The sequence below is a fragment of the Hylobates moloch genome, unplaced genomic scaffold (genome assembly GCF_009828535.3).
Source record: "Hylobates moloch isolate HMO894 unplaced genomic scaffold, HMol_V3 SCAFFOLD_11, whole genome shotgun sequence".
NCBI classification, from domain to species: Eukaryota; Metazoa; Chordata; class Mammalia; order Primates; family Hylobatidae; genus Hylobates; species Hylobates moloch.
The window spans coordinates 19,384,357-19,401,815 of record NW_026652286.1 but is presented as its reverse complement, the minus strand read 5'-3'; the positions used below and the strand labels follow the sequence as shown (position 1 = coordinate 19,401,815).

Below are 17,459 nucleotides of genomic sequence, written 5' to 3'. Positions count from 1 at the left end.
GTCAGGTAGCGTGATGCCTCCAGCTTTGTTCTTTTGGCTTAGGATTGACTTGGCAATGCGGGCTCTTTTTTGGTTCCATGTGAACTTTAAAGTAGTTTTTTCCAATTCTGTGAAGAAAGTCATTGGTAGCTTGATGGGGATGGCATTGAATCTATAAATTACTTTGGGCAGTATGGCCATTTTCACGATATTGATTCTTCCAACCCATGAGCATGGAATGTTCTTGCATTTGTTTGTATCCTCTTTTATTTCATTGAGCAGTGGTTTGTAGTTCTCCTTGAAGAGGTCCTTCACATCCCTTGTAAGTTGGATTCCTAGGTATTTTATTCTCTTTGAAGCAATTGTGAATGGGAGTTCACTCATGATTTGGCTCTCTGTTTGTCTGTGATTGGTGTACAAGAATGCTTGTGATTTTTGTACATTGATTTTGTATCCTGAGACTTTGCTGAAGTTGCTAATCAGCTTAAGGAGATTTTGGGCTGAGACAGTGGGGTTTTCCAGATATACAATCATGTCATCTGCAAACAGGGACAATTTGACTTCCTCTTTTCCTAATTGAATACCCTTTATTTCCTTCTCCTGCCTGATTGCTCTGGCCAGAACTTCCAGCACTATGTTGAATAGGAGCGGTGAGAGAGGGCATCCCTGTCTTGTGCCAGTTTTCAAAGGGAATGCTTCCAGTTTTTGCCCATTCAGTATGATATTGGCTGTGGGTTTGTCATAGATAGCTCTTATTATTTTGAGATACGTCCCATCGATACCTAATTTATTGAGAGTTTTTAGCATGAAGGGTTGTTGAATTTTGTCAAAGGCCTTTTCTGCATCTATTGAGATAATCATGTGGTTTTTGTCTTTGGTTCTGTTTATATGCTGGATTACATTTATTGATTTGCGTATGTTGAGCCAGCCTTGCATCCCAGGGATGAAGCCCACTTGATCATGTTGTATAAGCTTTTTGATGTGCTGCTGGATTCGGTTTGCCAGTATTTTGTTGAGGATTTTTGCATCAATGTTCATCAAGGATATTGGTCTGAAATTCTCTTTTTTGGTTATGTCTCTGCCAGGTTTTGGTATCAGGATGATGCTGGCTTCATAAAATGTGTTAGGGAGGATTCCCTCTTTTTCTATTGATTGGAATAGTTTCAGAAGGAATGGTACCAGTTCCTCCTTGTACCTCTGGTAGAATTCAGCTGTGAATCCATCAGGTCCTGGACTCTTTTTGGTTGGTAAGCTATTGATTATTGCCACTATTTCAGAACCTGTTATTGGTCTATTCAGAGATTCAACTTCTTCCTGGTTTAGTCTTGGGAGGGTGTATTTGTTGAGGAATTTATCCATTTCTTCTAGATTTTCTAGTTTATTTGCATAGAGGTGTTTGTAGTATTCTCTGATGGTAGATTGTATTTCTGTGGGATTGGTGGTGATATCCCCTTTTTCGTTTTTTATTGCATCTATTTGATTCTTCTCTCTTTTCTTCTTTATTAGTCTTGCTAGCGGTCCATCAATTTTGTTGATCTTTTCAAAAAACCAGCCCCTGGATTCATTAATTTTTTGAAGGGTTTTTTGTGTCTCTATTTCCTTCAGTTCTGCTCTGATTTTAGTTGTTTCTTGCCTTCTACTAGCTTTTGAATGTGTTTGCTCTTGCTTTTCTAGTTCTTTTACTTGTGATGTTAGGGTGTCAATTTTGGATCCTTCCTGCTTTCTCTTGTGGGCATTTAGTGCTATAAATTTCCCTCTACACACTGCTTTGAACGTGTCCCAGAGATTCTGGTATGTTGTATCTTTGTTCTCGTTGGTTTCAAAGGCTTGCTTAGGTAAACAGAGCAGCCAGGAAGCTCGAACTGGGTGGAGCCCACCACAGCTCAAGGAGGCCTGCCTGCCTCTGTAGGCTCCACCTCTGGGGGCAGGGCACAGACAAACAAAAAGTCAGCAGGAACCTCCACAGCCTTAAATGTCCCTGTCTGACTGACAGCTTTGAAGAGAGTAGTGGTTCTCCCAGCATGCAGCTGGAGATCTGAGAATGGACAGACTGCCCCCTAAAGTGGGTCCCTCACCCCTGAGCAGCCTAACTGGGAGGCACCCCCCCAGTAGGGACAGACTGACACCTCACTCGGCCAGGTACTCCTGAGACAAAACTTCCAGAGAAACTATCAGACAGCTGAATTTGTGGTCTCACGAAAATCCGCTGTTCTGCAGCCACCACTGCTGACACCCAGCCAAACAGGGTCTGGAGTGGACCTCTAGTAAACTCCAACAGACCTGCAGCTGAGGGTCCTGTCTGGTAGAAGGAAAACTAACAAACAGAAAGGACATCGACACCAAAAACCCATCTGTACATCACCATCATCAAAGACCAAAAGTAGATAAAACCACAAAGATGGGGAAAAAACAGAGCAGAAAAACTGGAAACTCTAAAAAGCAGAGCACCTCTCCTCCTTCAAAGGAACGCAGTTCCTCACCAGCAACGGAACAAAGCTGGATGGAGGATGACTTTGACGAGTTGAGAGAAGAAGGCTTCAGACGTACTTTTAACATGAAAACATCTTCTCATTAAATGTACATTAGCCTTTAATTTCCTTTTGTAGTGAGTTTTACTAACAAATTTTTCTATTTTAAAGTATAAGGAGGAAAACAGTTCTGCTATTTTGAAGAATTGAGAAAATTTGTGGTTTGGGATTTTATAGTTGTTAAGTGAAAAAAAGTTTACATAAAATTTTAACAATATTGTGCATTAATCTTTGGGGAAAAACTTGAACTTAAATAACTTAAGATATTGAGGATTTTTAAAACTTAAATTTCCAAGTTTTACCATTATATTATCATGTCTCATTTTTTTCTGCAAAAGAAATATGCAAAACGAAAGTTGACCTTGCACATTTCCCCTATGTCAGGTAACAAAGACTTCCAAGCTTGGATTTTCTGAGGTTAAAATTATTTGCAGGTGCTCCATTGCATGTACAAATAATTGATTAATTAAGGATATTATCAATCATTATCAGGTATAATTAAGTGCATGCAATCAGTTGTATTGAGACAAGGAAATTGCTGGCAAATTTGAGAGTTCACTTGCTCCAACAAAAATCATGCTTTGGTTCCCATGATCACATTTAGCCAAAAAGTAGCATAGAGGACTGGACCCATATTGTGACATTTAAAAAGTATTTTCATGATGCTTTTTGTGACTAAAATTTTGATGCTGCTCATTTAGTCACTTATTGATATGACTGAATATTATGCTCTTTATAGACCCACCCTGTCAGGTTCACAACTACACCAAATGTCATGTCGAGGTCTGAAGGGAGTGGGTGGATAAGTAGAAAGAACAATCAGGGCCGTAGGCAGGTGAAAGATGATTTTATTTAGCAGCAGCTCTTATCAACAGCTTTCTTATACTAGCTCTCTACACTGTTCGCCTTTATTTCAGCTGTTTGCTCCTGCCCTGTGGCTCCTGCTGCCCCCGTGCCTGCAGCTGCATGGCTGACTCTCCCTTGGCTTCAGGGTCAGCAGCTTAACTCTTTCTCTGGGCATGAGCGAGCCGAGCTTTGTCCTGGCTCCCCTCTCTCTGTCTGCAAAGATACACAGCTCTGACTCTCTCTCCCTCTTTCTCTGGGTGGCTGCACCTGCACAGTGTCAGCAAGGCAATTATACCTTTTACAGACAATATTGGCATAGAGCCAAATGATGGCCTTCCCATGTTACAGCTACATGGCTGTGATAACAAGTGGAGTTATATGCCTTTGCTCTGAACTCACTGAGTCATGCAGGATGTAAACATCCTACCTCGGCCTATCCTTGACCAAAGCACAGCCGTGTTCCTTAAACTCCACCCACTAGGCTGAGGAAGACATAGGTCTTGGATACACAGGTTATACACATAAGCTTTGGGTACATAGGCGCGATAGACACACACAGGCTTTATACATAAGTTTTGGGCACATAGGTTTGATATACAGGCTTGGCACACAGGCCGTACACACCCGATGATGTGAATGAAACTGTACTATTGATCCTGGATTTTTATCCATTCATTCATCCATTTTTTTCATTTATCTATTCATTATCTTTTCAACAAACATTTATTGAGTGTTTTCTAAAGTAGTTTTTAATCTTGGCTGGATGTCAAAATCCTCTGTGAAGCTTTTTAAAAGTAGTGATTCCTGAGTAATAAACCCCTGAAACTAATTCAGTAGATCTGGAGTGGAGCCAGACATTTTTGTCAAAAGCACCACAAGTGACTGTGATGTACAGTCAGAATTAAGAATCACAAGCTTCTCTGTCAAGTACTAGGGATATGAGTGAAGGTGAAATAGTTCTTATTCACAAGGAGATCAGAGTCAAATGAGTGAGATAAGCAAGTAAACGAGTAATTACAGAAGCATATGATAAGTGCTATACTAGGGGTAAGCACACCTCTTCTCATGTATATTGGTACTAGGTTAACAAAGTCCATTGATGGACTATAACACACAAAAAGGAGATTTTCTCTCATCAAACCTAATGACACAAATTGTGATTTTCCATCTTACCTACTCTATTCTTTAATCAAATGAATTAGCCATACTAGACTCTGTGGTGAAACTCAGGAGATGAAAAAGCAGAACAAGTTTCTATTTCTGATAACAGCATGTGGGAGATGAGAAGGAGATGAAGAAGAATTGCAAAACAGTGAGCTCCTCAAGGGCAGGGACCATTTTTCTGTCTTATTAATATTTTTCTCCCTGTGGCCTCATTCAGAGTCCAGCATAAGAGTAGGCATTGAATCTGTTAGTTTTTTTTTTTTATCTTGTGTTCTTGATTAAATCAGGAGCCAGCTGTTCTTACCTAGTTTGTGCATTCCTAAGATAACTCTGTTCCTTGTTCTCTGATCAGTGACTTTCACGAGAAAACCATTTTTGCTTCCTCAGAGGCATGGGACTTTTGTCTTTAAGCTTAATAATTCATAGAACCTTGCTAATCCTTCGTGGTTGGATTATTTTTTCTTCTCCATGTGTCCCATTGCCAGTTGATGTTTTGTTCTTACTACTTTAATTTCCATTATCACATGCCATTTTATTTTAATTTTTATATATTTTGAGACAGAGTCTCACTCTGTCATCCAGGCTGGAGTGCAGTGGTGCAATCATGGCTCACTGCAGTCTCAACCTCCCCAGACTCAGATAATCCTCCTGCCTCAGCCTCTGGAGTAGCTGGGACTACAGGCATGCACCACCGTGCCTGGCTAAATTGTAGGGGTTTTTTTGTTTTTGTTTTTTGTTTTTTTTTAGAGGCAGGGTTTCACCATGTTGCCCAGATTCGTCTTGAACTCCTGGGCTCAAGCCACTTGCCAGCCTTAGCCTCCCAAAGTGCTCCAAAATCCTTCCCTCCTAAAGGAATTACAAGCATGAGCCATCATGCCCGGCATCACATGCTATTTTATATTCTTTTGTTTCTTTTTCATTTCATTTTACACGATCTGCTTTGACAGCCTTTCTTCCTAAAAATTACAGACATGAGGTACCAGTATAAAGGAAGGATAAATCCCAGCACTTTGGGAGGCCGAGGCGGGCGGATCACGAGGTCAGGAGATCGAGACCACGGTGAAACCCCGTCTCTACTAAAAATACAAAAAAAATTAGCTGGGCGTGGTGGCGGGCGCCTGTAGTCCCAGCTACTCGGAGAGGCTGAGGCAGGAGAATGGCGTGAACCCGGGAGGCGGAGCTTGCAGTGAGCCGAGATTGCGCCACGGTAAACTCCCAGGGGGACCACACCACTACTCCTCTTCAAAAAAAAAAAAAAAAAGGAAGGATAGCCCTGGAAGTTTAACCTTTCTAAAATAAGGGAAGATATGTGCCTTTGATCCCCCAGAGAAGTACCAAAAAAGCTCCACAAAACACATTGCTCATTGCAGACCTCTTGTCATCTCTTGGTCCCTGAAGATGGGACTTAGCGAGGTTGACAGGACCACATCTAGAAATATCTTCCAGGAAATCCATCAGACATAATCCAGGTCAGAATTCTCCAAACAAGAGTAAGAAGGCCCCAGAAGGAAAGCTTCATAGATTAAGGTTCCCCTATTATCTTTAAGACCATCTATTCCCAAATATAGCTGAAAGCTCTTATGTCCATTCTGCATGACTTTATGACATTGGCAAGGCCAAAGTAGATCTTATAAAGAAAGGCTTGTCTGATTGCAGTGGTTTTAATTTGTCAGCTGCAGATTCATATATACTAGGCAATATACTTAATGTGAACATGATTTATATAAACTTGAAATTCTATAATATAAAATACTAATAAATTATCACTTTGGGTGAATGCTTTGAAAATCTGTTTCGTCAAATGAAAGGAATTAGGAATCTCATAGTTTCACAGCTAGCTAACTAAATGAATTATAAATTATGTCCATCCTTCTGCCACAGGAAAGTGCTATTTTAGCTAGTAAGCCAAAATGTCTAACAAACTTTAATGTCAAATTAACCAATGCTATTGTTTATATTAGAACTACATGGTTATTTCAGACACTATTTTGTTATTTTTTTGGTTTTGTTATGAAACATTCCATTTTCATTAATTTTACAAAACATATTTACTGAAAATAGTATGCAAACATTTATTGAGCTTTCTGCCTTTCTATTATTTCATGAATTAAGAGATTCTGCATTAAAATGTCAATAAAGTTAAGCAGTTATGTTGAACCATCATTTTAATTTCTGCAAAATATTAGAGATAATGCTAAGAAATTTTTTTTAAAATTATAGCAGAAGTATCCTACAGTTCTTATTGATTTATGTGCTCCATGAATGTTTACTTCCTATTTTACATGAAAATATATGTACATTAAAATGTATTTTATATTACATTTCTTCTTTGAGAAAATGAGTTTCGAATTATGCAAAATTTTAATCATGCAAGGTCTTCAAGAATGCAACCTTTCTGACACTTCCTCTAAGTCCAGGCTCCAAAATATAAATAGTTGCATGTTTGTTCAGATTCTTAGAATACTCTGAAACACATTTTCCAGTGGCCCAAACTCTTTATCAGGAAAATGGACGAATTGAATAGCAAATAGTAAGAAGCTGACCTTCCTTTTCAGTTTTGATATGACATCATGTTCCTGAGAGACCTGGTTGTTGGAAGATAAATCCCCTAGTGTCTAACATTCTCCAGACTTTTGGCAAAGTAATTTTTGTAGAGGAAAGAACCATCATACTGATTTGGTTTACTTTAAACCACCAGGTTCTCAGATCTCTGATACCTGTAAGATATTATTTCTCTCCGTCTCTGATCTAGTTCCAAAAGAATATTAATCTGCTATGCCTGATCTTTACTACTAGGTGTTGAGATTACTGAAATGTGAACTAAGGTGCCAGCCTTGTATAATTAACTTTTTTTTAAGAAACATGCTAAGGAGATTAAAATGCCAAGATTGCAGTTATTTTCTGAGATCTTCATTAAGAACAAATCTGTACTAGAAACACTACTTCTCTATGGGATAATACTCTTCAGGAACATGGTTCACAATCAAGGAAAATTTTTGTATAAATCTATTGAACATTATACCTTAATATCGTGTTTGTATGCCAGTGGTTATAAGCTTAAGGAAAATTATATTTATTGGTTTATTTAGAAATTAGTAATTTTTGCCTGTCTCAATTATTGAAGTAGATGGGACATACCTGTTTTGATATGCATGTTTTAAAATATGATATAAATAATATACATGTATTCTGCAGTTTACTTCATTTATATATTCTAGATACATGTCCCTTATTGATGTATGATTTGCAAATCTTTTCCCATTCTTGGACTTGTCTTTCATGTCTCGATGGTGTCGTTTGAATGAGAAAGGTTTTTAATTTTGATGAAGTCCAGTTTATCTATTTTTTTCTTTTGTTGTTCACAATTTTGGTGTCATATCTAAGAATCTTTTGCAACATTCAAAGTCATTAAGATTTAGCCTTATGTTTTATTCTGAGAGTTTTATAGTTTGTACTTTTACAGTTAGGTCTTGATCCATTTTGAGTTTGTTTTTGTATATGATGTAAGAGTCTAATTACATTCTTTTACATGTGGCTATCCAATTGTCTAAGCATCATTTGTTCAAAAGGCTTTTCCCAATTGAATGGTCTTGGCACTCTTGTCAAAAATCAGTTGACTGTATAGGTATGGGTTTATTTCTTGACTCTCAATTACATTCTATTTTTCTCTATGTCTGTTGCTATGCCAGTACCACACTGTCTTATCATTGCTTTGTAGTAAGCTTTGAAATTCATAAATGTAAGTCCTGCTAGTTTATTCTTTTTTTTCTTTCAAGATTATTTGGGCTGATCCAAATGATCACGTGGCCTCATTTTATTTCAGCTTAAAGTATTTCCTTTCAATTTCTTGATGCAGACCTATTCACAGTGGATTGTCTCACTTTTTATTTCTTTTAAAATGTCTTTGAACCTTTATTTTTGAATAAATATCTTAGTAGACTTAGCCTTCTTGGTAAGCAGAGTTTTCTTCTCAACATTGTTTATGTTATTCCACTATCTTCTGGCCTCCAGTGTGCTCATACAAAATTAGCTGTTAATAATATTTTTGTTCTTCTTTATGTAATGAATTTTCTTTTCTGTTGGCATTTTTTTTGTTGTTACCTTTGGCCGTAGTAGTTTTATGATGTGCCTATGTGCAGCCATTTTGTTTATTATATTTGTGCTTCATTGAGCATCTTTGAGTTAACGTTTTTCACCAAATTTGAGAAGGATTTTGTTATCATTTCTTTAAATATATGTCCACCATTTCTCTTTCTGTGCTCCTTGTTAAACTCCAATTATCCTTATGAGTTATGAAAGGTTTTTTTGCCACATAGTTTTAAACCTTGGAAGAATGTTCGGGAATAAGAGAGGGAAGTATGAATGAAATGCCACCACAATTTTCTAAGAAAACTTAGTTCACTAAATATGCACACAACTACACAATTCATTAGATTTACAGTGAAAAATATTAACGTTACCGGTCTTCTTTTCCTATCTTTACAAAATTTGTTCTAGGTGCATTTCCTCCCTCTGCTATTTATGCACGGAAAGACTTACTACAGCGATCTACCCATATTGCCACCAAGACTTTCCAGGCTCTTCGCATATTTGTGAACAATGAGCTCAATGAACTCTACACGGGACTGAAGACAGCTCAGAAGTTTCTGAGACCTGGTGGTCGTCTTGTTGCCCTCTCCTTCCATTCACTAGAGGATCGCATCGTCAAAAGATTTTTGCTTGGAATAAGCATGACAGAAAGATTTAACCTAAGTGTTAGACAACAAGTGATGAAAACATCGCAATTGGGTTCAGATTACGAAAACACGGAAGAAGTCTCTGTGAGAAGAGCTCCTTTAATGTGGGAATTGATACACAAGAAGGTACTTAGTCCACAAGATCAGGATGTACAAGATAACCCCAGAGGGCGCTCAGCCAAGCTTAGAGCAGCTATCAAATTATAAGTTACCATCATCTTATTCTTCAAATTTTTTCTCACAATTTCTCTAATCTTTACTCATGTTATGTTCCTGAATGTCTTGGTATATAGGTTTAAGTGTGGGACAGTCTGAAAATTGATAGCATTTAGCATTTTTTTTTTTCTCAAAAAGAAACTGTAGGAAATACATGACAGAGAAAGTTACACTCAGGGAGCAGCAGCACCTCCAGACTGGAAAAATGTGTTAATCTTTGCATCATATTGGACTCTTGAAAGGCAATCCTTCCTCTGGCCAGGAAATTTAAAAAAAAATAATACTATGTTGTGTTTATCTAAATACGTAAACTCAAGCTGCCAAAGAGAAAGATACTGTAATCATATCTGCATGTCCTAAATTTTGAATTTAGATATCCAATTTGCATCAGTCTTTCTGTGGCTCAAATAATGATGATTATGGAATGAATTTTAATGTCCTTACTTGTGAATAATTAGCTTTCTCAAATATAGGCTTTTTACAAATTTTAAATTTTAAAATATTAGTTTAAGTGTGTGTTATACTGATAAAATTTCATCTTTCAAATCATAGTCTATTATTTTAAAGGGATTTTTCAGTATGATATGGGCCGTTTTGTTCATATATCGCAAAGTAAAAATACAAATCCTTACAGAGAATTGTTTCACAAAACTTGTATTTCATGTCAATTGTATTTATTTTAATAATAGCTCACAATGCCTTTAGTAAGTAATAAAGTCTCTTATTAGAATCTTGCATTTTTTAATTGAGCTAATCAAAATAACTCAGCCAAGTCTATTTGAAATAGAAAACTATCTATTTAATATAGTAAAATAAATACTCCCTTAATGTTACAAAGATATGGTAACTGTAATATGGGTAAAAGCTTATTCAAGAAAAGAGTACTTGGTAGAAGATTCTTTAACAAATTGAGGAGATTGATTCATAATTCACATGTCAACTTTTTATAGTAATATGTACTTCTAATTTATTATTTATACTTGAATTGTGACCTGAAAGATGAGTTGGAGATAGTTAGTCAAAGGGCACATGGAGTATGGAAGGGGGCATGTTGATTAACCATACATAGAAATAAATATTCTCTTAAATAGTTATCCTTGAAATTCTATTTATACTATTAATTTGCTCAGTGCACTTTTTTTAAATACAGAAAAAAAGATTCTCCATTATAGTTACAAATTTTAAGTTGGTGAATCCAAGTGAATGAAATATCAGCATAACTATATGGGCAAAATAGATAGAATTAAATACATGAATTTTCCTCAGACTTGTTTTATCTACCTCTGTAATATTTAACTTTAGTACCCAGGCTTGTTCACTACTTCTGCTTTACAGGCTTTATTTGAAACTGAACAATCCTACAGGGAAATCAGAATTAGGAAAAAAATCTGGAGAACAATATGGTTGAAATAGAAACAAGAGAATGCACCTAGGTTAATTCCCCGAATCCTACTTGAACAATGTATAAATTTCTCTTTGCACATAATACATATTTGTGAATGAGACATATTCCCAAAAAATTCTTATCTCTGTATGTGATTGGAAAATAAAAGATCACATTTGTATATTCAACAATCTTTCACCTATTTCATAAGTCATTTTTTCATCCTGTATAGTATGGGAATTATTTTTTATATTAAATAGAAACAATGTACTGGGTTGAACGGTGTCTTCTCCAAAATTCATGTACTTCCTGGAGCCTCAGAATGTGACCTTATTTGGAAATACTGTGATTGTGGTTGTAAGTAGCTAAGATGAGGTCACACTGGAGCAGGGCAGGCCCTTAATCCAACATGACTGGTGTTCCTTATAAGAGAAGATAGAGCGGGCATGGTGGCTCACGCCTGTAATCCCAGCACTGTGGGAGGCCAAGCCAGGCAAATTGCTTGAGGCTCAGGAGTTCAAGACCAGCCTGGCCAACATGGCGAAAACCCATCTCTACTAAAAATAAAATTAGCCAGGCGTGGTGCCTGTAATCTCAGCTATCCAGGAGTTTGAGGCACAAGAATCAGTTGAACCCGGGAGGTGGAGGTTGCAAGATCACACCACTGCACTCCAGTCTGAGCAACAGAACGAGACTCTGGCAAAAAAAAAAAAAGAAAGAGAAGATAGAGACACGGGAGAATGCCACATGAAGCTGGAGGCAGAGATTGGAGTGATACATTGTGGGAACCCTCAGAAGATAGGAAAAAAGCGTGGAATAGATTCTCCCTCAGAGTTCCAGTAGTTGCCAACCCTGCTAACATGGTTTTGCAGTTCTAGCATCCGGAACAGTGAGAATGTATTTCTGCTGTTTTAAGGTACCCAGTTCGTGGTAATTTGTTATAGCAATCCTAGGAAGCTAATACTCTGACAGAAAAAAATCTTGGATAATATGCATGAGAAAAATTCTTCAATAAACACAAAATTGGTTTCAAAATGTTTTCATGTAAAAATAAATTAACTTTTCTGTAATTAGACTGTGTTTTATAGTAATTCTTGCCTGCTTCTTAGTCTTTGTTGTAGGATGCATAATAAAATACATGAATGAGTTTTAAATGGTTAGCTTTGGAGAATGGTTTTGGGAAGTTCATACAGTACACAGAAATAAAAGCTAATGTTACTATGAATGTGCATTACTTTTCTAATAAAATGTTTCTGAATCTCTGTCTTGACTGCCTTCTATGAATTATTTTAACATAGTATCAATGTCATTGTGTAGTACATCAGTTCGTAACAGTCTTTAGTTCATTACTTAATAAATAAAATTTAATAACTACAATTTTTAGATAATATCCTTATTTTTATTTTATTTTTAAAATTGTATATTACTATATTCTTTGAAGTTTGTAGGGGTGTTCTTGAAAGACACTGATTATATCTATATGTCTTTTCTATTTCATGTAGTATATGGTATATTATTTGTGCTTAAATTCATTGTAGTAAACTATTTGTTGTGCTACAAGCAGTAGTTTATAAGAGAATACAGTATGCCTAAATGAACTAATATTTCTTAAAATTCACTTGCAAATATTTGAAAATCATATTTTCTTAAGTCCTTGCAGAGTATTACATACCAGAGGTTTTTAAAATTTGTGTTTCTAATTTTTGTTTTTAAGAAGTAGAGATAATGAATCTGTACTGCAGACTTTTAAAAACTAATTTTACTTTCATTTGAAATCTGTCATTCAGAAAGTATGAGACAGTTCTTAATGGGACTTAATGGCTAAAAAAAGAGAAAAATATATGTATATATTTACTCAAGCATATATTAGAAGCTAACTATTTAGGAAGAAATAAAAAAGTACCTTTTTCACCACTCTCCCTCTTTTTAGATACCATCCCTTCTCCTTCTCTGTTCACATTGGTATGTAAATTTGAGGTGACATTAATTGTGTTTCAGTTTATCTCTGGAAAGAGGAATATTAGGTAATTTTGGCACATACCATGACAAACTAAGCCTTACATATTAGAATCTTTTTAATAGATTAAAAACTAAATTAAAAATTGCTTCTGGTTAAAATTTTGTAAAATTTATTTTACTGCAATTATTTTTCTATTTAGTTTTCATAATTGCTTCAGTATTCTAATTGATATTTTTGTGTAGCAGCATTCTATAATAGACAGGGATAAGCATTTAAACATAAAGAGAATTTTGTGAGGTGCTTGATAAATATAAATTTGAAACTCTGATCAAAGATATATTTTTCTCATAACCACAATGCCGTACGTTTGATGTTGATTGAAGCATGGTTTGTAAAAATCAACCCTATATTCTAAAGAGGCTGGGTTGTATAACAAACACAGCTATTTTTATATTATTTTCTCGAATTTTATCTGTTTATAGCTACTATCTCCAACTAATGTTTGGTAACATAGGATGATCTGCAGGAATGCTAAGAGAAAGCTTACATATAAATTATTTTTTTTAAAGTCTAGTTACAGCATAAAATTTTAAAAACATTTAAAATGAAGAATTGTACAACATACAATGGTCATAATTTATAATGCCTTTCACTGACTTTTTGACCACCTCACATCCTTCTCTTATAATCTGCCCAAATTATTAGGCAATAAAGTAAAGAAAATTTAATATTTCAATATGCACAGCAGGAGATTGTGTCTTTGGTAATGTTACTTTAAATACTGAACAAGTTTTCTACCATTATCTGTTGTCCTATTAAATATATCATTCCTCAAATGTTAGAATACAAAGCTGAAATCAAACAAGAGGACATGCTCCACTTCTGATTCTTGAATAATTATTTCTGTTCGCTAAACCCCATCTTTATGCTTTGACCAATAATACTTCTCTGCCTTGCACAGGTGAAGATTTGTATTATTAAGCCGTCAAATGATAGGATTCCTCATAATTTCACAAGGAAAGTATTATTGTTCAAGTCTTATAGGTGCTAAGTTGAGGAGAAGACCGTATAGTATTGTGAATAACGCTATTGGCTGGGGACTCAGAAAACTGAGGGTTTGAATTCCGGGTCTGCATATAATAGCTGAATGTATGAACTTGGACATCCTATTTAATCTCTTGAATTCTCATTTGTTTCATTTTAAGATGTGAATATTATTGGTACTTTCTCATGTTGCTGTGAATCAAATAGAAGATAAATGTTTATGAACTGAAAGTTATAAGAATGAAATGAGTTAATGCACTGCTGTATTTTGGAGATGGTTTATTTGACCCCTCCAAATCTCATGTTGAAATTTAACCTCCAGTGTTAGAGGTGGTACCTTATAAATGATGTCCGGGTCATAGGGGAGAGTCCTTCATGAATGGCTTAATGCTGTCCTCATAGTAACAATTGTTTTTGCTATGTCAATTCCCAGAGAGCTGGTTGTTAAAAAGAGCCTGGTTCCTCCCTCTTCTCTCTCGCTTCCTGTCTTGCCTTGTGATTACACACCAGCTCCCCTTTGCCTTTGACCGTAAGAGGATTCAACCTGAAGCCCTCACCAGCAGCTGATGGTGCCATGCTTCTTGTATGGCCTAGAAAACCGTAAGCGAAATAAACCTCTTTTCTTTATAAATTACCCAGCCTTGGGTATTCTTTATAGAAATAAAAATGGACTGAGACATGCATGTAAAGTAGTTAGCACAATTCTGGACGTATAGTAAACACTCAGTGAGTACATAGTGCTATTATTTTGCTGGAAAAGATTTACCAAAATCTAACTTACATTTATGGTTAAAGATGTCTTTTTTTTCCCCCCTTTGTAGTTTTAAGTGCAGCATCTGCATCACTAGCAGCAGTTGATAGGGTTATAGTCTGTTTTATTATTTGGGAATTTCACTCCCATTTATTATTTATTAAACATTCCAAGTATTTGCTACACCTTGACAGGGTATATAAAACACAGTCATTGCTCTTGTGGAGTTTCCATTTATAAGAAAAGATGGGATAAGAGGAACCAACTGCTGAAGTTATTTGGCATTCGTTTAGGTAAGATAAAGTATTTGTCCTCCTACACTTTCATATCAGTAAGTGGCCAACCTACAGAGTTTTTATAGTCAGATTCTCCAAAATACATATTGAGGGGGAAAAGGAAATGAGTAATTTGTGAGATATTAGATGGAAGACTGTTGCAGGACTATGAAAGAGTTTTCTAATTCTGCACTCTAAAGCCAGTGAGAAGAGGCCAATAAAAAGGACCAATAAAAGTGTATTGCAGGTCTTAAAGGGAAAATAACTGGTGAAAGATAGGTGGACTACACTCATGCACCACTTAACATTTTAATCAACAATGGACTACATATACAATGGTGGCCCCATGAAATTATAATGGAGCTGAAAAATTCCTATCACCTTGTGACATCTTAACCATTGTAACATCGCAGGGCAACGTAATAGTCACATGTTTGTGATGATGCTGCTGTTAACCTGCACTGCCAGTCAGTACAATATTTAATACTTGGTGACAAATGGCTATGTTTCTTTTTTATGTATTTACTATATTTTATCATTATTTTAGAGTGTACTCCTTGTACTTATTTTTTTAAAAACATTCCTGTTAAACAACCTCAGGCAGGTCCTTCAAGAGGTATTCCAGAAGAAGGCATTGTTACCGTAGGAGATGACAGTTCTATGTACATAGAACTGAACACCTTCCAGTGGGACAAGATACAGAGGTAGAAGATAGCAATATTGATCTTCCTGACCCTATGTATGTCTAGGCTAATGTGTGTATTTGCGGCTTAGTTTTTAACTAAAAAGTTTTAAAAGTAAATTTAAAAATTCATACAAAAAAATATAGAAAAAGGATATAAAGAAAATGTTTTCGTACAGCATGTTTGTGTTTTAAGCTCTGTTATTACAAAAGAGTAAGAAAGTTAACAAGTTTATAAGGTAAAAAACTTACTTTAAGCTAAAGTAGTTTATTATTGAAGAAATAAAATTTTTTATGTTTTAATTTTAATTTTTTTTAAGAGACAGTCTCGGTGTGATGCCCAGGCTGGAGTGCAATGGTGGGATCATAGCTTGTTGCAGTCTTGAACTCCTGAGTTTTATAGAAATAAAATTTTTGTAGAAATAAAAATGGACTAAGACATGCATGTAAAGCAGTTACCAGGCCCAATACCCTAATCAACAATCAAGCAGTCCTCCCACCTCAGCCTCCCAAAGTGCTAGGACTATAGGTGCAAGTCACCACACCCAGCCAGAAAAATATTTTTTATATATTTAGTGTAACCTAAGTATACAGTGTTTATAAAGTCTACAGTAGTGTATAGTAATGTCCTAGGCCTTAACATTCACAACTCACTGACTCAGAGCAACTTCCAGTCATACAAGCACTATTGATAGTAAGTGTAACTTTTTTTAACCTTTTATACAGTATTTTTAGTATTTTTACTATATCTTTAATATGTTTAGATACACAAATACGATTGTATTACAATTGCCTACATTATCAATGCAGTAACATGCCATACAGGTTTGTGTAGGCTATATACCATTTAGCCTAGGTGTGTAGAAGACTATACTGTCTAGGTTTATGTAAGTACACTGTTGACACAATGATATCGCCTAATGACACATGTCTCAATGCCTGTACTTACACTTAGAGCTGATCTTTCCTTTTACAGACCCAGAAATAGATGTTATCAGAACTGGATTCCTCTAATTCCCACCCCCTTAACTTTCATCTGGGCATTTATAAATCTCTTCCTTTATCCCTACTTTGTACACCTGTGTTTCAGCAGAAAGCTTATCTTTGCTTCTTTTTTTTTTTTCCTGTCATCACCAAGACTTGGTTCAGTCAATTTTACTTGCACCTGCAGCCTTTAAGCCTTTCTTTGCTGGTCTCTTTCCCTCAGTCTGCAAATATTTTTAAAAGGGCCCCGTGCTAAAAGCAAACCCTTGACTGTTTTTCTTACCAAAATACCACCTATTTTCTGTTTTCTTTCATAACTGGATTTCTTAAAGAATCTACACTGCCTCCAACTCCTCATCAATTTTTAAATTTATTCTAGGGTATTCTTTATAGAAATGTTCTCTTAATAGTTAATGTTGGTTTTTAGTAACCAGGCCCAACACCCTAATCACAATCTTTAGCTACCTGATCTCTACAAGATTTGATAGTGTTTATCCTTCCATAAAATATTTTTTTCCATTGCATCCTCCAAAATCAGTTTGTCTCTCTAACACTGATTCTTTCACAAAATCATATTCTCTGTATTCCATAGCTATACGATGAATCATGTGAGTTGTTTACAAGGTAGTTAGTCCCAGGAATGTGCATGTAATGAGGGTACTACTGTGAAATCCCTCCATGATCATCCACAGAGTGGATGAGAGATATCAAAACCATAATGAAAGAAACAGAGTTTGGAGTCTTCCTAGATTTAAATAAAAGAAACTTTTTATTATAGTGTACGTATTAAACCAGCATGAATCAAGGTGTTAAAATTGACTTCAAATTAAAAACCAGGCCTTCAGCTTTGGTAATGACAAGATAATTCGGGTTAACCATCCCACTTAAAACAACTAGAAACCCTGAACAA

The 17,459-nt window shown here is 35.8% G+C and overlaps 1 protein-coding gene across 4 annotated transcripts in view; it reads left to right on the top strand.

Annotated features, from left to right (window-relative positions):
* METTL15 (methyltransferase 15, mitochondrial 12S rRNA N4-cytidine) overlaps positions 1 to 17,459 on the top strand; it is a 253,088-nt gene that overhangs the window by 226,273 nt on the left and 9,356 nt on the right. For 3 of the 4 annotated variants that reach the window (XM_032166366.2, XM_032166367.2, XM_032166365.2), the window contains one exon: positions 9,015 to 11,576. In XM_032166366.2, coding sequence (XP_032022257.1) covers positions 9,015 to 9,460 — 446 coding nt within the window. In that variant the 3' untranslated portion in view covers positions 9,461 to 11,576. Of the gene's footprint in view, positions 1 to 9,014; positions 11,577 to 14,290; positions 14,458 to 17,459 lie in introns of those variants that run through there. The other variant, XM_058446368.1, reaches the window with a different exon arrangement.